Consider the following 24,257-nt stretch of genomic DNA (forward strand, 5'->3'; position numbering starts at 1 on the left):
AGATAGAATTCAATCTGTCTTAATTATTACAGGTTATAGCCAAAGGTGGAAGGTAACTGAGTACATTTCCTTTGTTAGTGTACTTAAGTACATATTGCACATATCTGTACTTTACTTAAGTGTTTTTTTTAAGGATATTTCTATTTTAACTCCACTACATTGTACAGCAAATATCTGTACTTTTACTTCTTTAACTAAATTCCTGCAAGGCATTTCTGCATGCAATTGTTTTACTATGAAAAAAGCCAGTGTAAGCTAAAACATGCCGTGTACTTTTAATTCTTAAGTAAATTCGTAGGTGAGTACTTTTGTTCTTTTATTCAAGTAGACATGTACTGTAAATAGATGACTTTTACTTGAGTAATTTTTACCAGGGTTAGATTTACGTTTACTCAAACACTGCCTTTTTGTACTTTGCCCACCATTGGTTATAACATTTATTTTTATCTTTAATTTGTTAAGTCACATGCTAAGACATGATTCAGATGTCTGGTTTAAACTTACGGTTTACAGTCTGCAACATCATAACTATGACCAATCTATGATGTCAATCTCCTTGAGGTCACATGACAGTCTGATCATTTTAATATTACTAAAGCTACAAAATCTAAACAGATAATAAGACAATTACAGATAAATAAACAGGAACAAAAGGAGGCTTGTCAGTATCCTGCAGCGTATCCTCCTTTTCGAGGGTCAGATTCAGCGTATAGACCGTTTTCCTTTTGCAGGATGGCCTGAACCACAGCGCCCATTGAGGTCAACTTCTCAATCACATGATTTTTCTTAACAAGCCCATCTGTTACAGCCTATACACGAAGACACAATTATGCACACTGAATATAGTGTTTACATATAAACAAGAAGGAAGGTCATTTATCAAGACAATATAAATGTTTACATGTATCAATGTATAAAATGTATTTTTGTTTTATTGTCTTTAAAATTCATCTTGAATTCCATTGCCATTAAATGTTTTTAAACATACTGTTAAATAGCATATGAACATTCTAAAACCTGCTATTCTTATTAAGAAATCGTCACAAAACGAATCAATAAATCTTTATTATTAAATGTTAAGTAAATCGACAAGTCAAAATAAAATCTAATCAAACAATCTAATTCCACAAAGCTCTTTATCACTCTATTTAGATGTTTAAAAAAAAAAAAAAAAAAATTTCCCCTCCATGCATGTCTGTAATACACACTTCATTAAAAGTGTATATCTATACCTGACCATCACTTCCGTATGTGGGCTTTTTCCAAACTGATGACAGAAAGGTAGAACCACACACCTGTCGAGAATGTTTTACAATTTTACTTTAGCTAACAGGCTCAGCCCAAATCTGTTCTGTATTGCCCAATTGAGGACCTTGAGGCTTCTCGTATGGTTTCCTTCTCATGCCATTTCAGGGAGTTTTTCCTTGCCACCATCCAGCTTGTTCATTAGGGATAAACGGATAAACCTTATAAATGTAAACATTTATAAATCTATGCATTTGCCAAAAAAAACACACAATATATACCCAGATTTTTTTTCTGTAAAGCTGCTTTGTGACAATCTAATTCAATTCAATTCAATTCCAGCATGACAATACCCTTGTTCACAAAGCAAAGTCTATGGGGCCAAGACATGAAATAAATGAACTGAAATGTTGACTGCATGACTGGATTCCTCATTTTTCAGCTTTACTCTACATTGTGCTTCATCGGCTTTCCTTTGAAGATGAACATGGTTCAGTTTCTTTATTTTTTTGCTATTGCTATTTTGCATTATTTTTGTTTTCTCTCTGGCAGTAATAAAAATCACACTGTAAATCATATTTATAATGTTTATTCATATTGTTATATACGTATGTGGTGTGACCTTTATGAAATGTTTATTTCCACAGTGGACATGTATAGACATAGAAAATACAGTTGCTCATTAGTGCTAGTAATAAATGTTTGATTTCACTCACCGTATCAAACCCTGGCTCTACCACAGTGAAGTTTGGGCTGAGTTGATGATGAAGTCTGGGATCGGAAATGGCTTTCTTCAGATCATATTTGAAGAACAAGGAGTTTAAAATGACCTTAAAAAAAACAAATGTGTTTCTTTACATAAATAAATAAATATCAGTTTAACTGTAAAATTGGTGACAGGTTTTTACAGTTTTAGTCCCCTTTCTTACTTCTTTCCTTCTTGATTTTCTTCCTTACTTATTAACTTACTTTTAAAACAACTTACCTTCGCAATTGATGTTGTTATTTTTGTCCCGCCTGATCCCCCAACTACCAGTTTAACCTTTTTATTTTTATCCAACAGGATTGTTGGGCACATAGACGACATGGGCCGCTTATCTAAAAATAAACATCATATGCAATAAGAAAAAAATATCCTGAAAATTTTACGTATTTTTCATTTATTCATGTCAGGTTCACTGAAGTACCATAACATCTCAAAAGTAAAATATCATTAAATATGATTCCACACTTAGTAAGGCGATCTTAAGACAAAAGTCTACTTACATGGTACAATGAAGTTATTAGGTGAAGGTGGAACACCGAATCCATTGACTATCAGAGGAGAACTGAAATCATCCATTTCATTATTTAACAACACTCCAGTAGATGGGGACATGACCTTGGAGCCAAAACTATAAAAACAAAAAGGAGGATACAGAATGTATTGTGATTTTTATTGTTATAATTATTATTGCAAAAATATATATTTTATAAAATATGAATATGAACGCAGAACAACCAAAGATAGATAGATAGATAGAAAGATAGATAGATAGATAGATAAATAGATAGAATCATGCATTCTGACCACTTACAACTGATTAATAGTGCTGGTTGCAGCAACAGCATTTCCATCAGCGTCCACTACAGAAATATGAGACGTCCCATGATTTTCTGGGAGAAAATATTGGGGTTCGTAATAACTCTCGTTATGTGTTGTGTTGTCTGTAATTTTCTGCCGGATTAAATCTGCAAAGCTTTTAGATGTGATGGTCTGGATAAACTGGAAACATAATGCGATAAAGTAAAGAAAGCATATGACTACAACATTCACTGTTGCTTTACAAAATTTTACTTTTTATTATTAATTCTGTTAGAGTGGCTCAAAATTTAATATTTTTGTATATATGTGTGTGTGTGTGTGTGTGTGTGTGTGTGTGTGTGTGTGTTTACAGTAACTATGAGCATTTTTCGAGAACTTCTGTCATAACTCACGTCAGTGATATTTAGAAATTCGGGGTCTCCCAGAACACTGCGTTTAGCATACGCAAATTTGAAAGCTTCCACTATACGATGATATGTGAGAATTTTCTTTTCTGTGTTGGAAACACTGTCTTTGTTGAGGTTATAACCTGTAGAGGGAATAAAGACAAAGACAAAAACACTGATCTAGATGTGCACATGGTTATTCTCTTGAAGCCAACAAAAATGTCACCAGATTATAGTCTACTGTGTTTTCATGCAGATTCACATGGTCATACATGTACAGTATGGGCACAGGATCTTAATATATGTGTTATTGATATTGTTTTTTTATTTCTTAGATTTATGGTCCAGGAATGACCATGAGATGGAGAAAATCAGTAAAAGTAATATTTTTACGATTGTGATTTAAGTGGCTGCTTTTGTCAGAGAGATGAGTTCTCACCGTTCAGGATGTTGAGGATGAGGGTGAGAACGGGGCCACTGGATGGAGCGTTTGGCACAAACATTGTAAATTCACCCACTGGTACTTTTAGGGGATTTTCATTCAACACTGGCGTGTAATCTAGTAAATCTTCAATCGTTATAATGCCCCCTAAACACACACACACACACACACACACACACACACACACACAATATCAGACATAAATTTCATATATTTATAAGATTCAAAAAGCTGAAAGGTGACAGATCAAAGGAGGAATCCAGCTGTTGCTTCCTGTTGTGGTGTCAGGGTTTACAGAAACCTACCTGCTTTCCTAATGTCCTTAACAAGATTTTCTGCAATTGTCCCATTGTAAAAAGCCTCTGCCCCTTCCTCTGCAATCTGCTGATAGGTTTCTGCCAGCTTATGGAAGGTGATAGTGTCATTTTCCTTTAAAATACCTCCATTTTTATTGCAGAACACAGAACTGAAACACAAAATGCAGAATTGTTACGCAAAACACAGGACTGAGACACAAAACAAGAAACTGAGATGCAAAACATGGAACAGAGACTCAAACCATAGAACCAAAATCAAACCCCGACACGAAACATGCAACTGAGACACAAAACATAAAAGTAAGACATAAAATATGGAACTGAGATACAAAAGATCAAATTGAAACATAACAGTAAAACATGCAGTTGGAGGTCAGTAAGAAAACAGAAAGTAGACACTTACCATAAATTCGCGTCATTGAGAATAATGCTTCTCCTTTGGTTAATGGCTCCAGCGAGGGCTGTACCTACAGGAAATCCAGTCCTTGCGAGTTTGATGCTCGGTGTGAACAGGTCTTTCCATGCCAGCTTTCCATGACGCTGATGAGCCAGCTCATATCCTCGAAGTTCACCAGGAACGGCGATGGAAAGGCCGCCTAATCACACAGCAACTTTACCAGAAACTGTTTACATTTATTTTTATTATTATTATTAATATTATTATTATTATTATTGACTCCACCATTTCCCTCCTACTTTGTCCTATTAAACTTGTGATGAGGCCAGTCTGTTAGCTAAATCCTGATTCTCAAGACTAGGTCCTAAATGACACAAACATTTTATAAATACCTCTCTGAGAAAGATCGGTGCTGTTCCTGAACATGTCCCGAGAAGAGTTAGCCGGCGCGATTTCACGAGCATCAATCGTTTCCACTCGTCCTATTAGAAAACAGAAAAAAAATCAGAAAGAGTCCAATTTCTGGAAGATTCTGAAAAATCCAGTTTACTGTACATGAAAATGGATTGTTTCTGCCAAAAATGTAAAAAAAAAAAAAAAAAATGATTCATGTTGTATAAGGGGACGATTAAACAGATACAGCAATAAAGGCAGTCAGTATAATGACCACTGTGTTAACTTATGGTAAAAAAAAAAATCCTTTAGACTCCTGACCCTCACTGTTTATTCAGCCTTCTTTACAATCAAGCAATATTCATATATGACTGTTACATAAGCCTAGGACCTACAACATTCACATACACAGCCAAACTCTTCGAGGTGTGGAAAAGTGAACTTTCTGTAATATGAGCTTCATGAATCTAGCGTGAGGGTTAATGAAAATTAAATATTTAAACATGAGAAGATCACAAATACCAATACATTTCGCTTGCATACAGTAGCTTTGAAACACATCATTTCGAAAACTATTTGGTCGAATCTTTTTACAATAATTTTACTGATGAAATGATGCCAACTAAACCTAAGTAGATACAATAGAAGCAATCATTTACACTAAATGGGTGGAGTTTTCTCTAATAAAATCTTCTTGTAATTGTATATTACACTGCAGCAATGTTAAATTCTCTATGCTGCTTGGTGTTGATTTATTTTCAATTACAGCAGTTTTGACAGAAGATCAAGCAGCAAATCACATCCATATGGTGTTTTTAAAAACTTCCTTGCTGTTATAATAACAGCACATCTGGGAAGGCTTTCGGATTTTGCTCTTTCACACACGAGTGCATTAGTGAGGTCAGACACTGATGTTGTTTTAGGAGATCTGGGGTGCAGCCTGAATTACACTTTATCTCAAAGGTCCAGTTGAGTGGGGGTTTGTCAGGGGTCTGTGCAGGACACTCGAGTTCTTCTACTCGAACCTTAGTTCAGAAGCAGTCCTTAATGTTCAGAGTGTACAATATATAGATGTATAAGAGGGTGAAGAGATAGTGGGTGGGTCTGACAGCATCAGTATAAGTAAAACATAAAAAAGAAATCCAGAATATCACATTGTAGGATTTTTTTAAGAATGGTGGAAAATAAGTATTTGGTCACCTACAAACAAGCAAGATTTCTTGCTCTTACAGACCTGTATCTTTTTTTTTAAGAGGCTTATCTGTCCTCCACTTGCTACCTGTATTAATGGCATCTGTTATCAGTATAAAAAACACCTGTCCACAACCTCAAACAATCACACTCCAAGCTCCATTATGGCCAAGATCTCAGAACGTGGAGTCAAAAAGATTACAAGAACTGTGAGCAAAAATCCCAGAACCACACGGGGGTACTTAGTGAATGACCTGCAGAGAGCTGGGACCAAAGTAATGAAGGCTACCATCAGTAACACACTGCGCCGCCAGGGACTCAAATCCTGCAGTTCCAGACACGTCCCCCTGCTTAAGCCAGTACATGTCCAGGCCCATCTGAAGTTTGCTAGAGAGCATTAGGCTGATCCAGAAGCGTCGGATGAAACCAAAATAGAACTTTGTGTTTGGAGGGGAAACAATGCTGTGTTGCATCCAAAGAACACTATACCTACTGTGAAGCATGGGGGTGGAAACATCATGCTTTGGGGCTCTTTTTCTGCAAAGGGACAAGGACGACTGATCCATGTAAAGGAAAGAATGAATGGAGTCATGTATCATGAGATTTTAAGTAAAAACCTCCTTCCATCAGCAAGGACATTGAAGATGAAATGTGGCTGGCCCTTTTTCTTATTTTGTCCCTCATAGTTGAGGTATACCTATGATGAAAATTACAGGCCTCTCTTATCTTTTTAAGTGGGAGAACTTGCACTATTGATGGCTGACTAAATACTTTTTTGCCCCACTGTAGTGCTTATCCTGTACAGGGTCACAAGTTGCCTGAAACCTATCCCAGGAGACTTTAGGCACAAGATGAGTTACACCCTGGACAGTGTGCCAAACCACTGCAGGGCAAACACTACAGGCAATTTGGAAATGCCAATTAACCTAATCCGAATGTCTTGGACTGTCAAGGGGAAACTGGAATGCCTGGAGGAAACCCCCCAAGCTGGGCAGACGGCAGACTATGTAAACTCCATGCACGGACACATACTCAAGGTGACAATTGAACCACGGCTAACCACTATGCCACTGTGCCAATACTTTTTATTTTACTGCATGTCTATACAGTGGAACCTCGGATTGCAAATTATGTGGTTTGCAAGTGTTCCGCAGGACGAGCAAAGATTTTTAATAAATTTTGACTTGAAAAACGAGCAAGTCCTGGTTTACGAGTACCGAGTATCATGTATCACAGATGCGCTTCTTCTTTTGACGCCAAGCATCACGTGATCACAACTGAGCCAACGGTTTTTCTCTCTCTAGTGCTGCGGAATTGTGGTTAAATCGTCTCCCCTGCTTAGTGTGTATCTCTCACTGATATGATCAACATCCGTGCACACGTGTACTGTTTACCATAACACTGTGACCACGTGTGTGTGTGTAAAACATATTTTATTTTGTGTTTATAAGCGCGTGTGTACAGCACGCATGTACTGTTTCTTATAACACGTGTGTGCGCACGTGTAAAGCAAAAGAAAGTCTCATTACAGAGGTTAAAAAAACATTTTCTCCCTCTTTGTTGTTATGTGTGTGTGCGCGTAATTTGACACCGTGCCAGGTCACACACTCTCTCTGCTCACAGAAACACTGCTCTGTCACGCTTCTTTTCAAAGGTAAGGTGCTGGGTCATTTGTTTGTTTGTTTTACTTTACAGCAGTGATTCCGTTAGTATGCGCTCACACGAGTGTCATTAGCGATGACCTGGTTTGGGAACAGCAGTGACCAATCAGTTGAGTGTATCCTCCACACTGACCTCCCTGACCTACACTTTATTCACAGCAAGCGCTGCTGGACCAAAGCCAGCAAGATAGTAAAGGACCTCAGCCATCCACACAATGGACTCTTTTCTCTGTTGCTGTCAGGGAAGCGCCTCGGCTTCCTGAACGCCAGTAACGAGAGAATGAGACTAATCAATCGTAACTGCTCACATGACACACGTACGTACATACACACACACACACACTGTACCTACTGTATACTGTACCTTCCTGTTAATACACCACTTCAGGCCATGGACAACACACTGCTGTTGAAACACTTTTACAGTTCCATGCTTTATATTTATATGTTTTATATTTTTATAATTAAATATATTTTGAATAATTACATTTTTTCTTTACATTTTGTTTATATATTTAACTACTAACAATCTTAATGTATACTGTATATTTTATTCTTTACATTTTATAACTTAATTTAGATTTTTTTTATAGCTAAATTGTATTGTTAGTGTAATATTTTATTTTATTGTATTTTAACTCCATTTTCAGTGGACATTTTCCATTTCACTTTGTTCAAGCATTTTATTATCATATTGTCTATGATTGTGTATTTGACGTTACATAATTTGTAGCTGTCTATGTGCAGTTGAAGTCTAACTTCCTGTCTGGGAGGCATTATCATTTAAATGAGGGATGTTTTAGTGTGAGTATGGTGTTGTGTAAGATGTGAGGTCAGTGGAAAAGAGGATTATTTATTCTCTGTGTTTGTGTGTGTATATGTACCTTTTTTAGCGTCGTAGATAGTGAGGAACAGGCCACCTCCAATCCCCATACTGTGAGCATTCATCAAACCTACACACAACAGTCCAGCAATTGCTGCATCTACAGCAGAACCACCCATTTGGAGTATGTCTCTAAAGCGTACACACACACACACACACACACACACACACACACACACACACATATTTTAATATTAATAACTACTATAATAATACTTTTCTTCCTTGGGGTTGGGTTAGCATTAAAAAACTACAGACACCGAAGAAACAGTCAAATAATCATGTTATGATGTAAAGACCGAACAGTTAAACATGGCATTGGTGTTAAAAAGTGTCGCACCTACTCTACTGTACTGTAGGTGAAAAAGTGAATTTTCAGACAGGATTATATAAACACCATTTTTCATAATATTTAATGCTTCTTATTTCCCGATTTATGCTTAATTTTTTGTAAATATGCGTACACTTTTTTATTTTTATCAGCTAAAAAAAAACACTTTTGCCAAATACAATTTCATCTCTTTTACTGTATGTAGTGTCTGTTTTTTGAAATTCAAATCTTTTTTTAATGATCTAAAATGTCATTCAGAAAAAACAGAAGGCCAATTTAGATTTCACATGAAAAGACACGAACCTGAAAAAGTTGATTATTCCAAAATTAAAAGATGTTGAGATATCGCAAAATGATTTGAGGGTTGCGGTTACAGACACTACAGATTCGCTTTTTAAGCTTTTAACCAAGGCTGGAATGCTTTAATTTAAGTAACCATTTTTACAGGTTATATTCTTCTAAAAGCTAACACCAATTTTAGTATCAATACTTATAAAGAAATATGAATAATTTGCATTAAATTTTTTTTTTTTTTTAAAGCAAGACAGTATAATGTTGAAAAATAGCCAGTTTTGGTTACCATAAAAAAATCATCTCTCGAAAATTACATTTAGGCATTTGGCAGACGCTCTTATCCAGAGCGACTTACATTTTTATCTCATTATAAATCTGAGCAGTTGTGGGTTAAGGGCCTTGCTCAAGGGCCCAACAGTGGCAACTTGGTGGTTGTGGGGTTTGAACCTGGGATCTTCCGAACCGTAGTCCAATGCCTTAACCACTGAGCTCGAGATGACTAAAGTTAGCATCTTGAAATTTTTAGCCAAGCAAGATTGGTCACTTCCATGTTGCATAAACTTCAGAAGTAGCTTCTTTGACATATTTTCTGTACTATATGTATAACATAAAGTAAAATAACATGTTTGGATGACATATGTGAATGAAAAGTGATAAAAAAATAAGAAAAATTTAAGGAAAAATGCTTATTCTATATGTATCACTTCTGCTTTCCAGTCCACACTCCTCCCCTTAAGCCCTTCGTGTGACATAATGGATAAGAACATGTTGGAGAGAATCCATTTACAGGACTTCTTGTTATTTAATCTGTGTACTATACAGTATGTGTATATGTTTAGCTCTCACCTGCCAACTTCAGAGCACGGCCCGGCGTCGGCTGCTACAGCGGCATGTTTGTACAATTTCTCACTGACGACAGGTGAAAATTTACCCCTATATCCAAAGAAAACACCCAAAAATACCCCAACTGCAGCAATTAGCAGCACCGCCAAACCCACCACCACTGACTTCTGCACCATCCTGAATGTAACGAGTGTCACAGAAGCCTGAAAAACCCGAGACCGTAGCACTGACCACATTTGTACTTCACTCTGTTAAAGTGAAGTTAAACTTTAACCCAAGACTAGAAAGCTAATCCCCGAGTTATGGCGCTTTTTATCATAGTTACAGGCTGCTGCATCATTATATGTTTCACCTTTGAACGCTTCACACCTTACACACATTAGGAAACTAAAATGGATTAAATGTTAAAATGACTTGAGCTGTTTTTCTCCAGTCACGATGGAAGATTAACTTAGGACAGGTTTGTGCGCCTGCTGAAGTCTAAACAATACAATGTCATTTGCTCATGTTTCAGTCGATATAAAAAAAATATCCAATTTATAATCGATGTGAATTTAAGTTTTTTAGTTATTCTGTACTTTATAATTTGGGTTATTGCTTTCTGTCTTCTGGCTAAATGAGCTTTATCCACAGGAAATTTAATAAAAATCTACTTTCCAAAATGTATTGCCTTTTATTAATTTTTCCTATTTTCCTAATTGGATGAGTACCTGTAACTTACACAATGTTTTGTTTAGGGAGTTTTGCCAAGCACATTTTCACACTTTTCTTTTTATCTTATTTTACCTTTCATATGTTGTTAAAATTTCAGTGTTCATTGACGTTAATAATTATATGCAATCGGCACACAGCGTCTCTGTACTGTTAGTCAGCCAGAACAAGAGAGGAGTAAAGCAACCAAGGCAAATAAATTATTTAAAAAAATAGATTACGACCATCTAATTCCAGGTCAGACGGCATGGTGGCCCCCTTCCCCACTGTGGATTTCCCTTCGGATGGCGTGATCCCCCCTCTCTTCCCCACTGTGGATTTCCCTTCGGATGGCGTGATCCCCCCTCTCTTCCCCACTGTGGATTTCCCTTTGGATGGCTTGATCCCCCTCTCTTCCCCACTGTGGATTTCCCTTTGGATGGCGTGATCCCCCCTCTCTTCCCCACTGTGGATTTTCCTTCGGATGGCGTGATCCCCCCTCTCTTCCCCACTGTGGATTTCCCTTTGGGTGGTGTGATCCCCCCTCTCTTACCACTGTGGATTTCCCTTTGGATGGCGTAATCCCACCTCTCTTCCCCACTGTGGATTTCCCTTTGGATGGCGTGATCCCACCTCTCTTCCCCACTGTGGATTTCCCTTTGGATGGCGTGATCCCCCCTCTCTTCCCCACTGTGGATTTCCCTTTGGATGGCATGATCCCCCCTCTCTTCCCCACTGTGGATTTCCCTTTGGATGGCGTGATCCCCCTCTCTTCCCCACTGTGGATTTTCCTTTCAGATGGCGTGATCCCCCCTCTCTTCCCCACTGTGGATTTCCTTTTGGATGGCGTGATCCCGCCTCTCTTCCCCACTGTGGATTTGCCTTCGGATGGCGTGATCCCCCCTCTTTTCCCCAATGTGGATTTCTTTTCAGATGGCGTGATCCCCTTCTCTTCCCCACTGTGGATTTCCCTTCGGATGGCGTGATCCCGCCTCTCTTTCCCACTGTGGATTTTCCTTCGGATGACGTGATCCCCCCTCTCTTCCCCACTGTGGATTTCCCTTTGGATGGCGTGATCAACGTCTCTTCCCCACTGTGGATTTCCCTTTGGATGGCGTGATCCCCCCTCTCTTCCCCACTGTGGATTTTCCTTCGGATGGCGTGATCCCCCCTCTTTTCCCCAATGTGGATTTCCCTTTGGATGGCGTGATCCCCCCTCTCTTCCCCACTGTGGATTTCCCTTTGGATGGCGTGATCCCCCCTCTCTTCCCCACTGTGGATTTCCCTTTGGATGGCGTGATCCCCTTCTCTTCCCCACTGTGGATTTTCCTTTCAGATGGCGTGATCCCCCCTCTCTTCCCCACTGTGGATTTCCTTTTGGATGGCGTGATCCCGCCTCTCTTCCCCACTGTGGATTTGCCTTCGGATGGCGTGATCCCCCCTCTTTTCCCCAATGTGGATTTCTTTTCAGATGGCGTGATCCCCTTCTCTTCCCCACTGTGGATTTCCCTTCGGATGGCGTGATCCCCCCTCTCTTTCCCACTGTGGATTTTCCTTCGGATGACGTGATCCCCCCCTCTCTTCCCCACTGTGGATTTCCCTTTGGATGGCGTGATCAACGTCTCTTCCCCACTGTGGATTTTCCTTCGGATGGCGTGATCCCCCCTCTTTACCCCAATGTGGATTTCCCTTCGGATGGCGTGATCCCCTTCTCTTCCTCACTGTGGATTTCCCTTCGGATGGCGTGATCCCCCCTCTCTTCCCCACTGTGGATTTTCCTTCGGATGGCGTGATCCCCCCTCTCTTCCCCACTGTGGATTTCCCTTTGGATGGCGTGATCCCCCCTCTCTTCCCCACTGTGGATTTCCCTTTGGATGGCGTGATCCCCCCTCTCTTCCCCACTGTGGATTTCCCTTTGGATGGCGTGATCCCCCCTCTCTTCCCCACTGTGGATTTCCCTTTGGATGGCGTGATCCCCCTCTCTTCCCCACTGTGGATTTTCCTTTCAGATGGCGTGATCCCCCCTCTCTTCCCCACTGTGGATTTCCTTTTGGATGGCGTGATCCCGCCTCTCTTCCCCACTGTGGATTTGCCTTCGGATGGCGTGATCCCCCCTCTTTTCCCCAATGTGGATTTCTTTTCAGATGGCGTGATCCCCTTCTCTTCCCCACTGTGGATTTCCCTTCGGATGGCGTGATCCCCCCTCTCTTTCCCACTGTGGATTTTCCTTCGGATGACGTGATCCCCCCCTCTCTTCCCCACTGTGGATTTCCCTTTGGATGGCGTGATCAACGTCTCTTCCCCACTGTGGATTTTCCTTCGGATGGCGTGATCCCCCCTCTTTACCCCAATGTGGATTTCCCTTCGGATGGCGTGATCCCCTTCTCTTCCTCACTGTGGATTTCCCTTCGGATGGCGTGATCCCCCCTCTCTTCCCCACTGTGGATTTTCCTTCGGATGGCGTGATCCCCCCTCTCTTCCCCACTGTGGATTTCCCTTTGGATGGCGTGATCCCCCCTCTCTTCCCCACTGTGGATTTCCCTTTGGATGGCGTGATCCCCCCTCTCTTCCCCACTGTGGATTTCCCTTTGGATGGCGTGATCCCCCCTCTTTTCCCCACTGTGGATTTTCCTTTGGATGGCGTGATCCCCCCCTCCCTCACCTGCTGTTGACTTGAGATCCTACCAAAGTTGTAAAATGGGAATAAATACAAGGGTAATTACCAGAGGCGTCCACGGTACTTAGTTGGACTACACAGGCTCCTAGATGAAGGAGGGAAGTGTAAAGAAACATGATACAGAAAGTGTATGTTATTAATATAAATGGTTACAGGCTCAAGCTAAGAATCTAAATTAAGTTGTCATAACTGGCAACATGCCTTCTCTCACAACCTTTAGAAGTGCCTCTATTATAGCTTTTCTCAAAAATGCCTACCTTCTGGTCATTCTTGTATGGAGCCTAGATCTGTAAAGAGTTGATGACATCATTGATAGTTTCACAGGTTTTTTCCTGTTTCAGGTAGTGAAGCTCAGTAACTTCTGGAGCTGTGTCAGTCCCAGCAAGAACTCTAATGTTGGATGATATCATCATATACATTAGGTGTAATTAGGATACAACATTAAAATTGATTTTAATAAAAATGACATCATATAATATTGATTAAGTAATCCATAGCCTTTAAAACTTTTAAGCAATTTTTTTTCTTTAAATAAACATATATAGGGCTCAGGATTGTGCAGTATAGAGTTACATAACCTTTTTTCAATATGATGAAATTTTTTTTATTTAATTTTACCCAAATATACAAACATGTTACATAGGCAAGAAATAGCATACATACACATGATCAGTTGTTTCGATGACCAAAAAATTATAAAAAAAAATATTTTGAGTGTTGCACATTTCATGACATTACCATATTTTGATTGTAGTCAAATTTACACATTATAAACATACCTGGAAATCCTCTCTGTTAACACACTCCAGAAAGGCTTCCATATACAGTAAGCACTTTTTTCCTTTATTTTTTTGATGGTTATTGCCCTATGCTGTGTTGCTGGCACAGATCTGTGCTGCTGGGGTTTTAAACCATGTTGCAAATACAACCTCAAAACAACAGAATCTCAAAATTTTATTTAGAACATTACTAGCACTTAATTTCCGCTCTGCATCTACATCTGACTGCATTTATGAGGTCACGAACAATATGTGCATTTACTGTAAATGCATCTATTGTACAGTACAGTATGTGCTTTTGCTCTCCTCATTAACAGGTTTTCCTGGTGGCTTAGTGGAACGACCTCAGTGCTCTCACCACCTAGACCGGAGTGGTGACTTTCCATTCATTTTCATTGCAGAAAGAATGGAATAATGAACACATTCGACAGCAGCATTTTATAAACATGAGATTTTAAAAAAATACTATTATTGTATATTCTTTTAAAGTCGTATTTGCAACATTTAAATAATTAAAAGTATTAAAACACTAAATTAAAGGGTGTTTCCACTTTGTTTGATAGTCTATATCATTATAAACAACCTGACGGGACATAGAGTAGAACATCATAACGTTTTCAAGCTTGTGAAACTTCAGTATATACTGTACAGTGTTGTTTTTTTCATTAGCCAGCCATTGACATAAACAAATTAGTAAAGGGGTTAGACTGCATTTCTCACACATAAAATATTTCAAATCACAGCACAGCTTTTATTGACTGCGATATCAGTTCTATATGTAATGCGTCATTATTTTCCATTATATTTTATGCAATTTCTCTTGCAACTACTGTAACTGGAGATTAAAGGTATAACCTTATACAGATAACTTACCTTTGTTCAACTGATTGTTCCATTACAGTTTATAAATATAACAGGTGGTTTGTCTATATGATCCACCTTGATAACGAAAAAATCTTTTATTTCTAGACAGAGGCATTGGTGATTCTGTAGAAGGTTCCTCGTCTGCCATGTGGAAGGACCGGATTCAATTTCCACCCAATGCACAAACCCCAGTCTCCGGATGCAGTACTTGTCCCAATCCTAGGAGGGTTGCATCAGGAAGGGCATCCGGTGTAAAAAGTGTTATAAGTCGGATGGACTGCTGTTGTGACGCCTTAATGGGAGCAGTCAAAAGACTGATATATTTCCTAATCACTAGTTCAACAGGTTTACGAATTAATGACATGTAAAAACAAGTAAAAAAACATTAGAGTTGACTCATGAGTTTGAATTTGCTTGTAAAAGTCATGGTAGAGATAACCACAGGTAAGAGAACCTTGAAGTATTGTTTTTTCCAGATTACTACTTTCTCCTGAGTGTAAAATCTTATGTCTTGGTCGTAGCCTGTAATTGCTTAGACAGAGCAATACTTTGTTAATCCTGCAATATTTATGCTGATACAGTAACATGAAAAAAACACTTAACACTAACATAGACATGCTTCACTACTGTATATTAATATCACTAGAAAATCATATTATACAGGAAATATGAGGCAAATGAGAAAAAAACATGTGAAGTAGATGAACACATGTTATGCATTTTTACTATCAGAACATTATATAATCCATTATCAGCAGAGATCTATGACCCGCTGTCAATATTTCAATGCATTCAAACACTGCAATAAAGATAACGCTGTAAACCCTGGTTATAAAACAGCATGGTTTTAATTAGTTAAAAATCGGGTTTGGATGTTTTAAAAATTTAATATTGAGTTATCAAGTGTACATATCAAAAAAGATACAAATGTATAACCTCCAAGACATTGGTTCAATTCCCGTCTTTGATCTGTGTGCATGGAATTTGCATGTTCTCCCTGTGTTCCCAGGTACTCCGGTTTCCTCGCACAGCCTAAAGACATGCAGGTTAGGCTCATTTCTGTTCCCAAATCGCCTGTATTGTGTGAATAAAATCAGGGGTAAGGCTGGCAACACAACCCCTTGTGACCAATGTACTTCTATAAAGACAAACCCATTACGAATGTAAGATACTGTAGACATTACAAGTAGACAAATTTACACAAATATAAAATTGACCTGCTTTGGGTCAGTTTAATGAGCTGTGTTTAATTTTCTGGCAATCTGGAAACCACTGTGTGGGAAACAGTAGGCTAGGTTATAGCACGGCTGACACACACCATGTGGTGGTCAACAACAACAAAAAGCACATTAAGAAATGCGTGTGTTTTTAACGTGGGGTGTGTGAATGGTTCCGCTCTCATGACTTTTTTTTTAACATCTTTCTTCTTTTTTTCCAGAAATTCATTTGCACAAATCCAATTTGTACTCCAGTGGGGGGATTTTCTGGACTAAATCAATAAACCACTTAAAAAAAAGATGAAACTCAACTTCTGGGAATTGAAAATTTGTTCGAATGAATGCAGCCATTTGGAGTGTGCTCCAGGTTAATGCACTGTGCCTTTGACTCGGGACAGTTTCCAGGCTCTCTCATGGGTTCATTGGGTTTCCTGTTTACTTCACCTCCCATTTTAGGTTATATGTAAAGTTCACAAAGACCTTGTAATGCATAGTGATGCTGGAGAATGCTCAGTGTTAGATCTGCTGGGTCTCAGTGCCGTGTTCAATAGCGTCGACCACCGTATCTTAATTAGTCAAAGGGATAAAATCTCTTGTTCTGCTCTAGAGTGGCTTTCCTCCTACCTCACTGACAGGAATATTTTTTTACAAAGGGCAGTCAAGTCAAACTGATGAAATTTCTTGTGAATGAAGGATTGACATTGACTTATTGACATTTATAAATGACTTCAACAGTGATAAATCTCATACAGTGATGAGATTCTTAGCTGCAGTAAAACATTCCAATGATGCGAATGTTTTAAAGGAGGCTGTGAAAGACGATTACAGCCAAGGTGGCCCAACACAGTCGTTCCCATAAACAAATACAGCGAATGTAAGACCTGATCCTTGAAAACTGACAAATAACTTGTTGCCAATTTGGAAGAGACGTATCTGTCTGTGGGAACTGTACACAACAGGATCTCGCGTGAGAGTTACTGCTGCATCCCAGGACAGTAGAAGTACTGTCCTGACCTTGCTCCAAGCCATTTCCACATCTTTGGACCATTAAAGGAATTCCTGGGAGGCCAGTATTTCAGACCTGAAGCAGGCAGTCTGGTCATGTCTCTGGCATACTGAAAATGTTTTAATACCTTGATGGTATCGAAGCACTAGTAAAAAACTCACATAAGTGCATTAGTGTAGCAGGGGATTATTTAGAGAAATGAATATCTATCTATCTATCTATCTATCTATCTATCTATCTATCTATCTATCTATCTATCTATCTATCTATTTAATGATTCTATTTGTATTCTCACATAGCTTTATTGAGCAAATTTTGTCTTATCCTTAGCTAAGCTTAGACTTTTCCTCTCTGTCCCTGGAAAGGTCTCCTTTTTCAGACTATATTTGGACAACTGGTTAATGTTCTCTCATTCACTCCTTACAGATTAATCTGTCAGTATGACATCTAACATTCATTAGTTTGGTCGAAGTTTCCTGTCCTCCATAGTAGTGGTACACGTTTTTCGTTAAACATACTTCCTATTTTATAATAAATGATAAATAAAGTAAAATGTAGATTCCTAAAAACCGAATAAACGATAGCTAAACGTAATAATGTTTAGGTACAGAAGATGACCACCACAATACAACATCCAGTTTAGTTTAAAAGACTTACACAGCATAAAAGAGCAGACTTACTGTAGTGTAACTACAAAAGCACATCTACAGTCCCACTGTTAAACAGTAAGGGGCATAGACGGTCTGTATGACCGGGATCCCAAAGTAAGTACTTCAGCTCTTTTTTAAAACCTGTAACAGCCTGATCAGAAAGACACACAAAGCTCGTTTAAGGACTTGAAAGGAAACAACAGACTAAAGAATGCAGTTCACTCAGCTAAACCCTGATTCGGACAGGATTGTCATGGTTTCCCTGAGTGGTCTCGTGTTTGTATTCAGTAGGACTCTTATGTTGGGATTTGTCCTGGAGTTTAGTTCCCAGTATCCATTGCACATCACCTGTCACAGTAACATTGTCTCAGTTGTATACACATACACTTTGCTTACTTTGATTAGTTTGTCTATTTATAGTTCATGTTTCAGGTGGTTTCAGACTCCATGGATGGATGGAACCATATTAATCCCAAAGAGAGCCAGTTCACAGATTATGCAACAAGTAAGCGACAAGACAACAAAAATCACTTTTTGATTTCAAAAAGACACAATAAAGACAGACATGATCTTGGAAATTTTTTATTAATCATTTTAACTCATCACCCAAGTTCCAGAATTTTTCCATTTTAATGAAAAAAACTTTAATGACAAATCCAAAAGATACATAAATAAGTTAACAAAATAAGTACTGGGACAATTGAAAACTTTTTATTTACCATAAACATAATCAATTAACTTAGACATGTCTGGTGCATGAAATTAACTTTTGGTGTGTTTTTTCGTTTTTTAGGTTTGCAGTGGTGCTACAAGGTTAGAAAGCAAGGAACGCTTAAAGCTTCTAGTTTAGCAGCATGTCGTCTACATAACTAAAATGATCATGTGTGATAGTGTCTGGTTCAGGTAGGATAATCGTCTAATTAAATAATCAAATGTAATTTTAATACACAAAGAAAATGATCAAAAGACCTGACATAAGCGTTCGTCTGCTACATGGCTGTTTTTGGTATTGAGTGATACTAAAGTATGTGTTGAGAAAGACCAAGATGGACAATACTATAGGTTTTAGCTCATCCCCTTTTTGTTAGTCATCTATAAATATCACACTGGCCAAAAGTCCGTTTGATGTAAACGTGTAATGGTTTCAGTAAGCATTTTGGATACTATGAGCTTTGATCACTTGTTAGCTTGTTCCTAGTCAAGTCATAACATCCTGCTAATTGAGGTACTTCATATTTCCTGAAATGTAAAAAAAAAAAGAAAGAAAGAAAAAAAAAGTGTCCTTGTACACCTTCTTCTTGGCAGTGTAGAAAGATTTCCACAAACAGACAAACAAAAAAACTAAAGTTTATGGTGGGCTAGTTCATGGGAGGTGGGCCAGTTCATGGGAGGTGGGCCAGTTCATGGGAGGAAAAAGCCCCAGAACACTGCACTCAGTCACTTACTGGTGTTACTGGTGTGAAGTGTGTCTTGAAATTTAATGCTGGTGTATTGGATGTGAAATCCTTTTTTACTGATGGTATCGTCTGTGTGGAACTTGATGACGATGCCATCACCAGCTGAGTAAATCTCATCTGGAGGCTGCAGTGACAAAATATATAAAGTATATCGTTAACGTATATTTCTTTCAGTGAAGTGTAGGAAAGTCAACACTCTTTACGTTATGAAGCACAAATAATCACAGTCAGTTATTACAGACTGCTTGGCCTGATTGCACAGCTTTAACCTCTGTTATGTGTCTTGACTTTTGCTGTAATTTTTGCTCTAGTGCTGTGCTACATGATTTTACCCCCTCAGGCAGCGACTCTATGTGTACAGCGCCCTGGCAGGTTAGACATAAATTAGACTGGCTTGTATTTTGCCAAGTACATAAAATTAATAAATAAAGAGATAACAACCGCATGCTTTGATCTGTTTTTGATCTGCTTTACTTTCTTTTTTTTTCTTCTTCTAAGAATGTGATCCTGATGGCATTAATCTTTTTATTCATTCATTTTTTTTGTTACATAGGTGTATAAAGTTAGATTAGTAAGCAACTAGTAAGTTCACTGTTGTATTTGTCTTGTGTTTTATTTAGTGCGCTATCTTGTACCAGGATGCTATGCTAATGCTAAGTTTTGGGTAAATGCTGACTGCTAGTTAAAAGTTTTAGCATTAGCATGAGTTTCCAACATTGTTCCTGTCCTTATATCGAGTTCTATAAAGATATGTTTAATAAATCCATGGCCTCATTTGCATCCTTACCTCCATCATCTTCTAACAGCTCGGGAGTTTTGTGAGGATTTACGTTATAGGATCAGTGTTTTTAGCTGGATGTTACGAGAGAATTAGATCAGAAGTATTAAGGAGATAGACGTCATTGGGGAATTTATTGGACTTTTTTAAAGAGAGTTTCAGGTGACTTGGGTAAGCCTGTTGAGGGGGGTTGATGGTGAAACTAATGTTTTACTATTTTTATAGAAATTAAAAGGTTTTAGAGGGATATTGGTGGAAGACAGAGATGAATAAAATCCTCACCCCAGATCCACAGTATCGCCCAAGGCATGGCGCTTTAGTGTCAGCTCCATCAAACAGCTCCAGGTAATCATAGGTGCACTCTGCCTCATCCTCCAAATCAAAGATGATGAAGATGAGCTTAACTCCAAATCCTTTCTCGGCTGAAATTACCCACTCGCACTCCTCGGCTGGGCTGTAGTTATTATCACCAAACTGAGCGTGTGAGTACAGATCTCCCGGCTCCACCTCAGCCTTCAGAGCTCCACCACACTCTTCAGAGAAGAACAGAAGAAAAAAAAAGACAGATTACTAAAAAATAATGCAAGATGTTGAATTTGTTACATGTGAGATTTCTTTTGGGTTCTTGTACGCAAAAGAAATGAGGTCAAAGGTTATATTGGTATCATTAATAAATTATAAGCTTATCTTTTTTTCTTTTATTTATAAGCCATATAAATAAATATAAACAAATATAAATGTGATGATCTGTTTATCTGTTATAAAAATAAAAACAATAAAAAAAATAAAGTTACAGTATATTGCATAATTCTATGGTGCTGCTAAGAAAAGGTTTGTTTCGCAATTTTGTGCCAAATACTGTATGTAACTGAAGGCCATGAGTTAAGTAAGACATTTCCAAATCATAATGGGCTAAAGTTACCTAATTCATGGCTACAATATACTTAGCTTATGGTTTTAATATATTTACTTGTGGTTCTAATGTATTCACTTAATAATATATAATAATAACATAATAATAATAATAATAATAATAATAATAATAATAACAATAACAATTTACATTTTGGTTAAGCTAGCATTTAGTAGTTGTACACACCCAAAAATGTCACCATTTGCAATAAAAAGTTTAGACACATCGTCTAATTTCATGGTCTTTCCTGATTTTCATTTCTTTCTACACTGTAAAACAATGCTGAAGGCATCCAAAATATATAATAATCTCTTTTAAACAGTTGATATTGAGATGCATCTGCTACTTATTCTCTGTAAAGCCTTTACAACGGCTCTAATCTGAGGTACTGTTTGTTAATTAATGATTTCTGAGGCTGGTAACTCTAAATGAACTTTTTTGGTCTTGTTTCCCTCAGATGGTCTTCATGAGAGCCAATTCCATGGGAGAGCCAGACAAATGGATATTACATTCTAAACTAAACCCATTTAGTAATGTAATAAAGTGTCATTTTAAAACAAACTTTAACAGTGATTTGAAGGACTTTGCTCCTTGGAAACATTTTGGTTTAAGAAATCATATACCTGTTGTAAAAGACACCTCGAAGCCTCGTTTCTGTACTGAATTATCAGAGAAAAACTGAAGAAACATCTTATTGGCACTGGAAATAACAGGTGGTGGTTTTTTGCTTCCACAAAAACGGCCCAATCTGGGTGAGGCATCGTCAGGGCCGTTATAAACATCCAGATGATCGTAGGAACATTCAAGATGGCTCTCCATGTCGATCTCATTAAAGGCCTAAATCAAGAAAATCCATATTTAGTAAAAAGCTAGACTATATTTTCAGAACCTGCTTAAAGTTATACGAGGGGTGTTCAAGTCAAATCAGGACTTAATTGATAATTGTGCAGAATAACAAAACTCATTTAAAGAGACTTTATAATCTCCTGCTACACTAATGCACTTATCCCAGTGTTTCACTAGTGCTCGGATACCATCAAGGTAGAAAGTTTTACTCAGTACGCCGGAGCCATGTTCAGACTGCTCGCTTCATGTCTGAAAAGCTGGCCTCCAGGAACTTCATGGCCCAAGCATGTTGAAATGGCTTGGAGCAAAGTCAGGACTGTTTGATGATGTGGAAATATTTTCCACCCAAGTTTGTGTATTGTGTTAATGAAAATTATGAATGACACTTCCCACAGAGAGATGTGTTTCTTCTGCAAGTTTGCAACAAGTTATCCAATAATTTTCAATGGTCAGATGTTCCACTGGCTGAACGTTCACAAGATGTGGGCTCTGAGCCCCATCATTCAGGATCATCATTCACGGGTGTTTAAAGTTCTTTAAAACGTTTGCACCATTTAAATGTTTTTGCTTAAAGTCTTCTGTTAGTGTCAATTGATTTCACGCCTTCACTGACAAGAAATTCCCAGCTGTAAGTCCCAGTTTGACTTGAACATCCATCATATTATGGTTTATAACTACATCATGACACTTCCTGTTGTCAAAAATCACATGACAGAAAAGGCTAGGGTTCTTTTGTTCAGTCTTTGGCAGAAATGAAACTAAGCCACGTTCCCACTACATTTGCAAAAAATTTGGTGAATGCAGTAATAACTTGTACAATTTGGCAGAAACATGCCAGCTATGACTGCATTAAGTTCATGTTACATTCTTCTAGTGCCTACTAGGGTTATGGCGCGCATGCAGCGGGTTATCAGTGCGAACATGTCATGTTCTGAGAAATGAGTATAAATACTGATCCAATTTCTCACACCATGACTTCCTGATGAAAAGCACTGTGCATGTCCTGGTATTTATACCAACCCGACAAAGGCAGTGACAATGTAGTCAGCAGGTGATATCTGTGCAATCTGATCGAACAAAGTAATAAATCTCACTGGATCTAGTGAGTGAGTGATCATGTGCATGATAGGAAATTAGTGCTATATGCACATTTGGAAAATTTTTCCTTCCCGCTGGATTCTTTGATATTTTTAAGACTTCATGGTCTTTGACAGAGAGTGTCATCTGGCTTAGGAGTTACAACACTAGTAGGAAAATGAACAGGAAACATGGACCTACCAGTTTGATCCGGTGGCCTGGTGTAGTGGTTAGGGCCCAAGTGCACACCTTCTTATTGGGATATTTATCTGGCCAGTTGGGGCTCATAATGGATACAGGCATGCTGGAAATCACATGGTCACAACCGGCTGAACTCGCCATCACAACCAAACAATGAAAAAACAAACAGAAAAAAATAATTATAAATCAGATAATTATGTCTGATAAAAATATCAGAAATGCTAAGTCTTAAATAGTGCTTGTTGGTCCCCTTACTTTATTTAAACAAAAACAAAAATTATCCCACTCATGCAAAATGTTCTTGTTTTTATGTTTCATCATTACTGTTAATATTCCAGTGGTTGCATTTGTATTCAATGTTTATGATTGCTTGTGTGCACTAACTGAATATTAGTTTCATTATAATGACAGTATACAGTAGTAAATGTTAAATGGTGCAGTGCTGCAGTTATAGGCTTCAGTAGAATTCAAATGTTAAATGGATAACATCAGTGTACTGTTAATATAGTGTTAATATTGTTCAGTGTTAAGCAGAAGAAGCCAGTAGAAAAAAGAAAAAAAAAAAAAAACATATTTAATCATTATATATTTATTACTACCAGAGGTGGGGAGTAACGAGTTACATTTACTTGAGTAACTTTTTGAAAAAAAATTACTTCTGTGAGTAGTTCTAATGCACCATACTTTTTACTTTTACTTGAGTAGGTTTGTGAAGAAGAAACGCTACTCTTACTCCGCTACATCCGGCTACACTCGACTCATTACTTTTCAGCCGCAGTCACAATAACCACATGTGGTCACATGACCACACACAAACTGGTGGCATAGCAGGAAAAAAACGAATGAAAATATAAAATTAGCAGAGGGATCTGTCTCCAATTCTACAACAGAAGAGGATGAACACCCCATATACAAAGCAATGTTTCGCTTACTGTACACAATACATACTGTGGTGTCAGTATTAATGTAAAAACTCGACTTCTAACCTGAGGAAACATGTCGCAGTAAGTTTAGCTGTTTCATTGAATGTTACAATGTAAGCATATATAATTATTATAAATATATATATAATATAATATACTGTGTGTATATACTGTGTGTATATGTATTTTATTATAATGAAAAAAAACGGAC

At 38.1% G+C, this 24,257-nt stretch overlaps 2 protein-coding genes and 1 long non-coding RNA gene across 5 annotated transcripts in view; all 3 read right to left on the reverse strand.

Moving 5' to 3' along the window:
- Nucleotides 1-36: 36 nt before the first annotated feature.
- ggt1b (gamma-glutamyltransferase 1b) lies at nt 37-10,422 on the reverse strand. The gene is made up of 12 exons (XM_053516372.1): nt 9,972-10,422; nt 8,502-8,632; nt 4,765-4,854; nt 4,379-4,571; nt 3,964-4,124; nt 3,656-3,805; nt 3,223-3,359; nt 2,823-3,010; nt 2,512-2,639; nt 2,231-2,343; nt 1,962-2,075; nt 37-809 (listed from the first exon to the last, which is right to left on the reverse strand). The coding sequence occupies exons 1-12, from the start codon at nt 10,202-10,204 to the stop codon at nt 663-665; spliced, it is 1,785 nt and encodes a 594-aa protein (XP_053372347.1). The 5' UTR covers nt 10,205-10,422; the 3' UTR covers nt 37-662.
- A 2,934-nt stretch (nt 10,423-13,356) lies between these two features.
- On the reverse strand, nt 13,357-15,181 carry LOC128545517 (uncharacterized). Its single transcript, XR_008365868.1, has 3 exons — nt 14,988-15,181; nt 13,593-13,725; nt 13,357-13,420 (listed from the first exon to the last, which is right to left on the reverse strand). It is a non-coding gene; the product is annotated as an uncharacterized LOC128545517 (long non-coding RNA).
- Nucleotides 15,182-18,468: 3,287 nt separating this feature from the next.
- The window catches only part of bmp1b (bone morphogenetic protein 1b), a 29,678-nt gene continuing 23,889 nt past the window's right edge, over nt 18,469-24,257 (reverse strand). For all 3 annotated transcript variants that reach the window (XM_053516382.1, XM_053516381.1, XM_053516383.1), the window contains 5 exons: nt 23,124-23,251; nt 21,623-21,836; nt 20,369-20,619; nt 19,243-19,432; nt 18,469-19,204 (listed from right to left, as the gene is read on the reverse strand). In XM_053516382.1, coding sequence (XP_053372357.1) covers nt 19,289-19,432; nt 20,369-20,619; nt 21,623-21,836; nt 23,124-23,251 — 737 coding nt within the window. In that variant the 3' untranslated portion in view covers nt 18,469-19,204; nt 19,243-19,288. The remainder of the gene's footprint in view (nt 19,205-19,242; nt 19,433-20,368; nt 20,620-21,622; nt 21,837-23,123; nt 23,252-24,257) is intronic.

This window comes from Clarias gariepinus, chromosome 17 (genome assembly GCF_024256425.1).
Source record: "Clarias gariepinus isolate MV-2021 ecotype Netherlands chromosome 17, CGAR_prim_01v2, whole genome shotgun sequence".
Lineage (NCBI taxonomy): Eukaryota > Metazoa > Chordata > Actinopteri > Siluriformes > Clariidae > Clarias > Clarias gariepinus.

What these genes read in the sequence shown, in the direction of transcription:
- ggt1b (XM_053516372.1), bottom strand. Translation starts at nt 10,204, where the DNA reads ATGTGGTCAGTGCTACGGTCTCGGGTTTTTCAGGCTTCTGTGACACTC. An exon ending in CACCGATCTTTCTCAGAGAG is followed by an intron (nt 4,572 to 4,764) that starts GTATTTATAAAA and finishes CTGTGTGATTAG; the next exon opens with GCGGCCTTTCCATCGCCGTT. An exon ending in TAAGGACATTAGGAAAGCAG is followed by an intron (nt 3,806 to 3,963) that starts GTAGGTTTCTGT and finishes GTGTGTGTTTAG; the next exon opens with GGGGCATTATAACGATTGAA.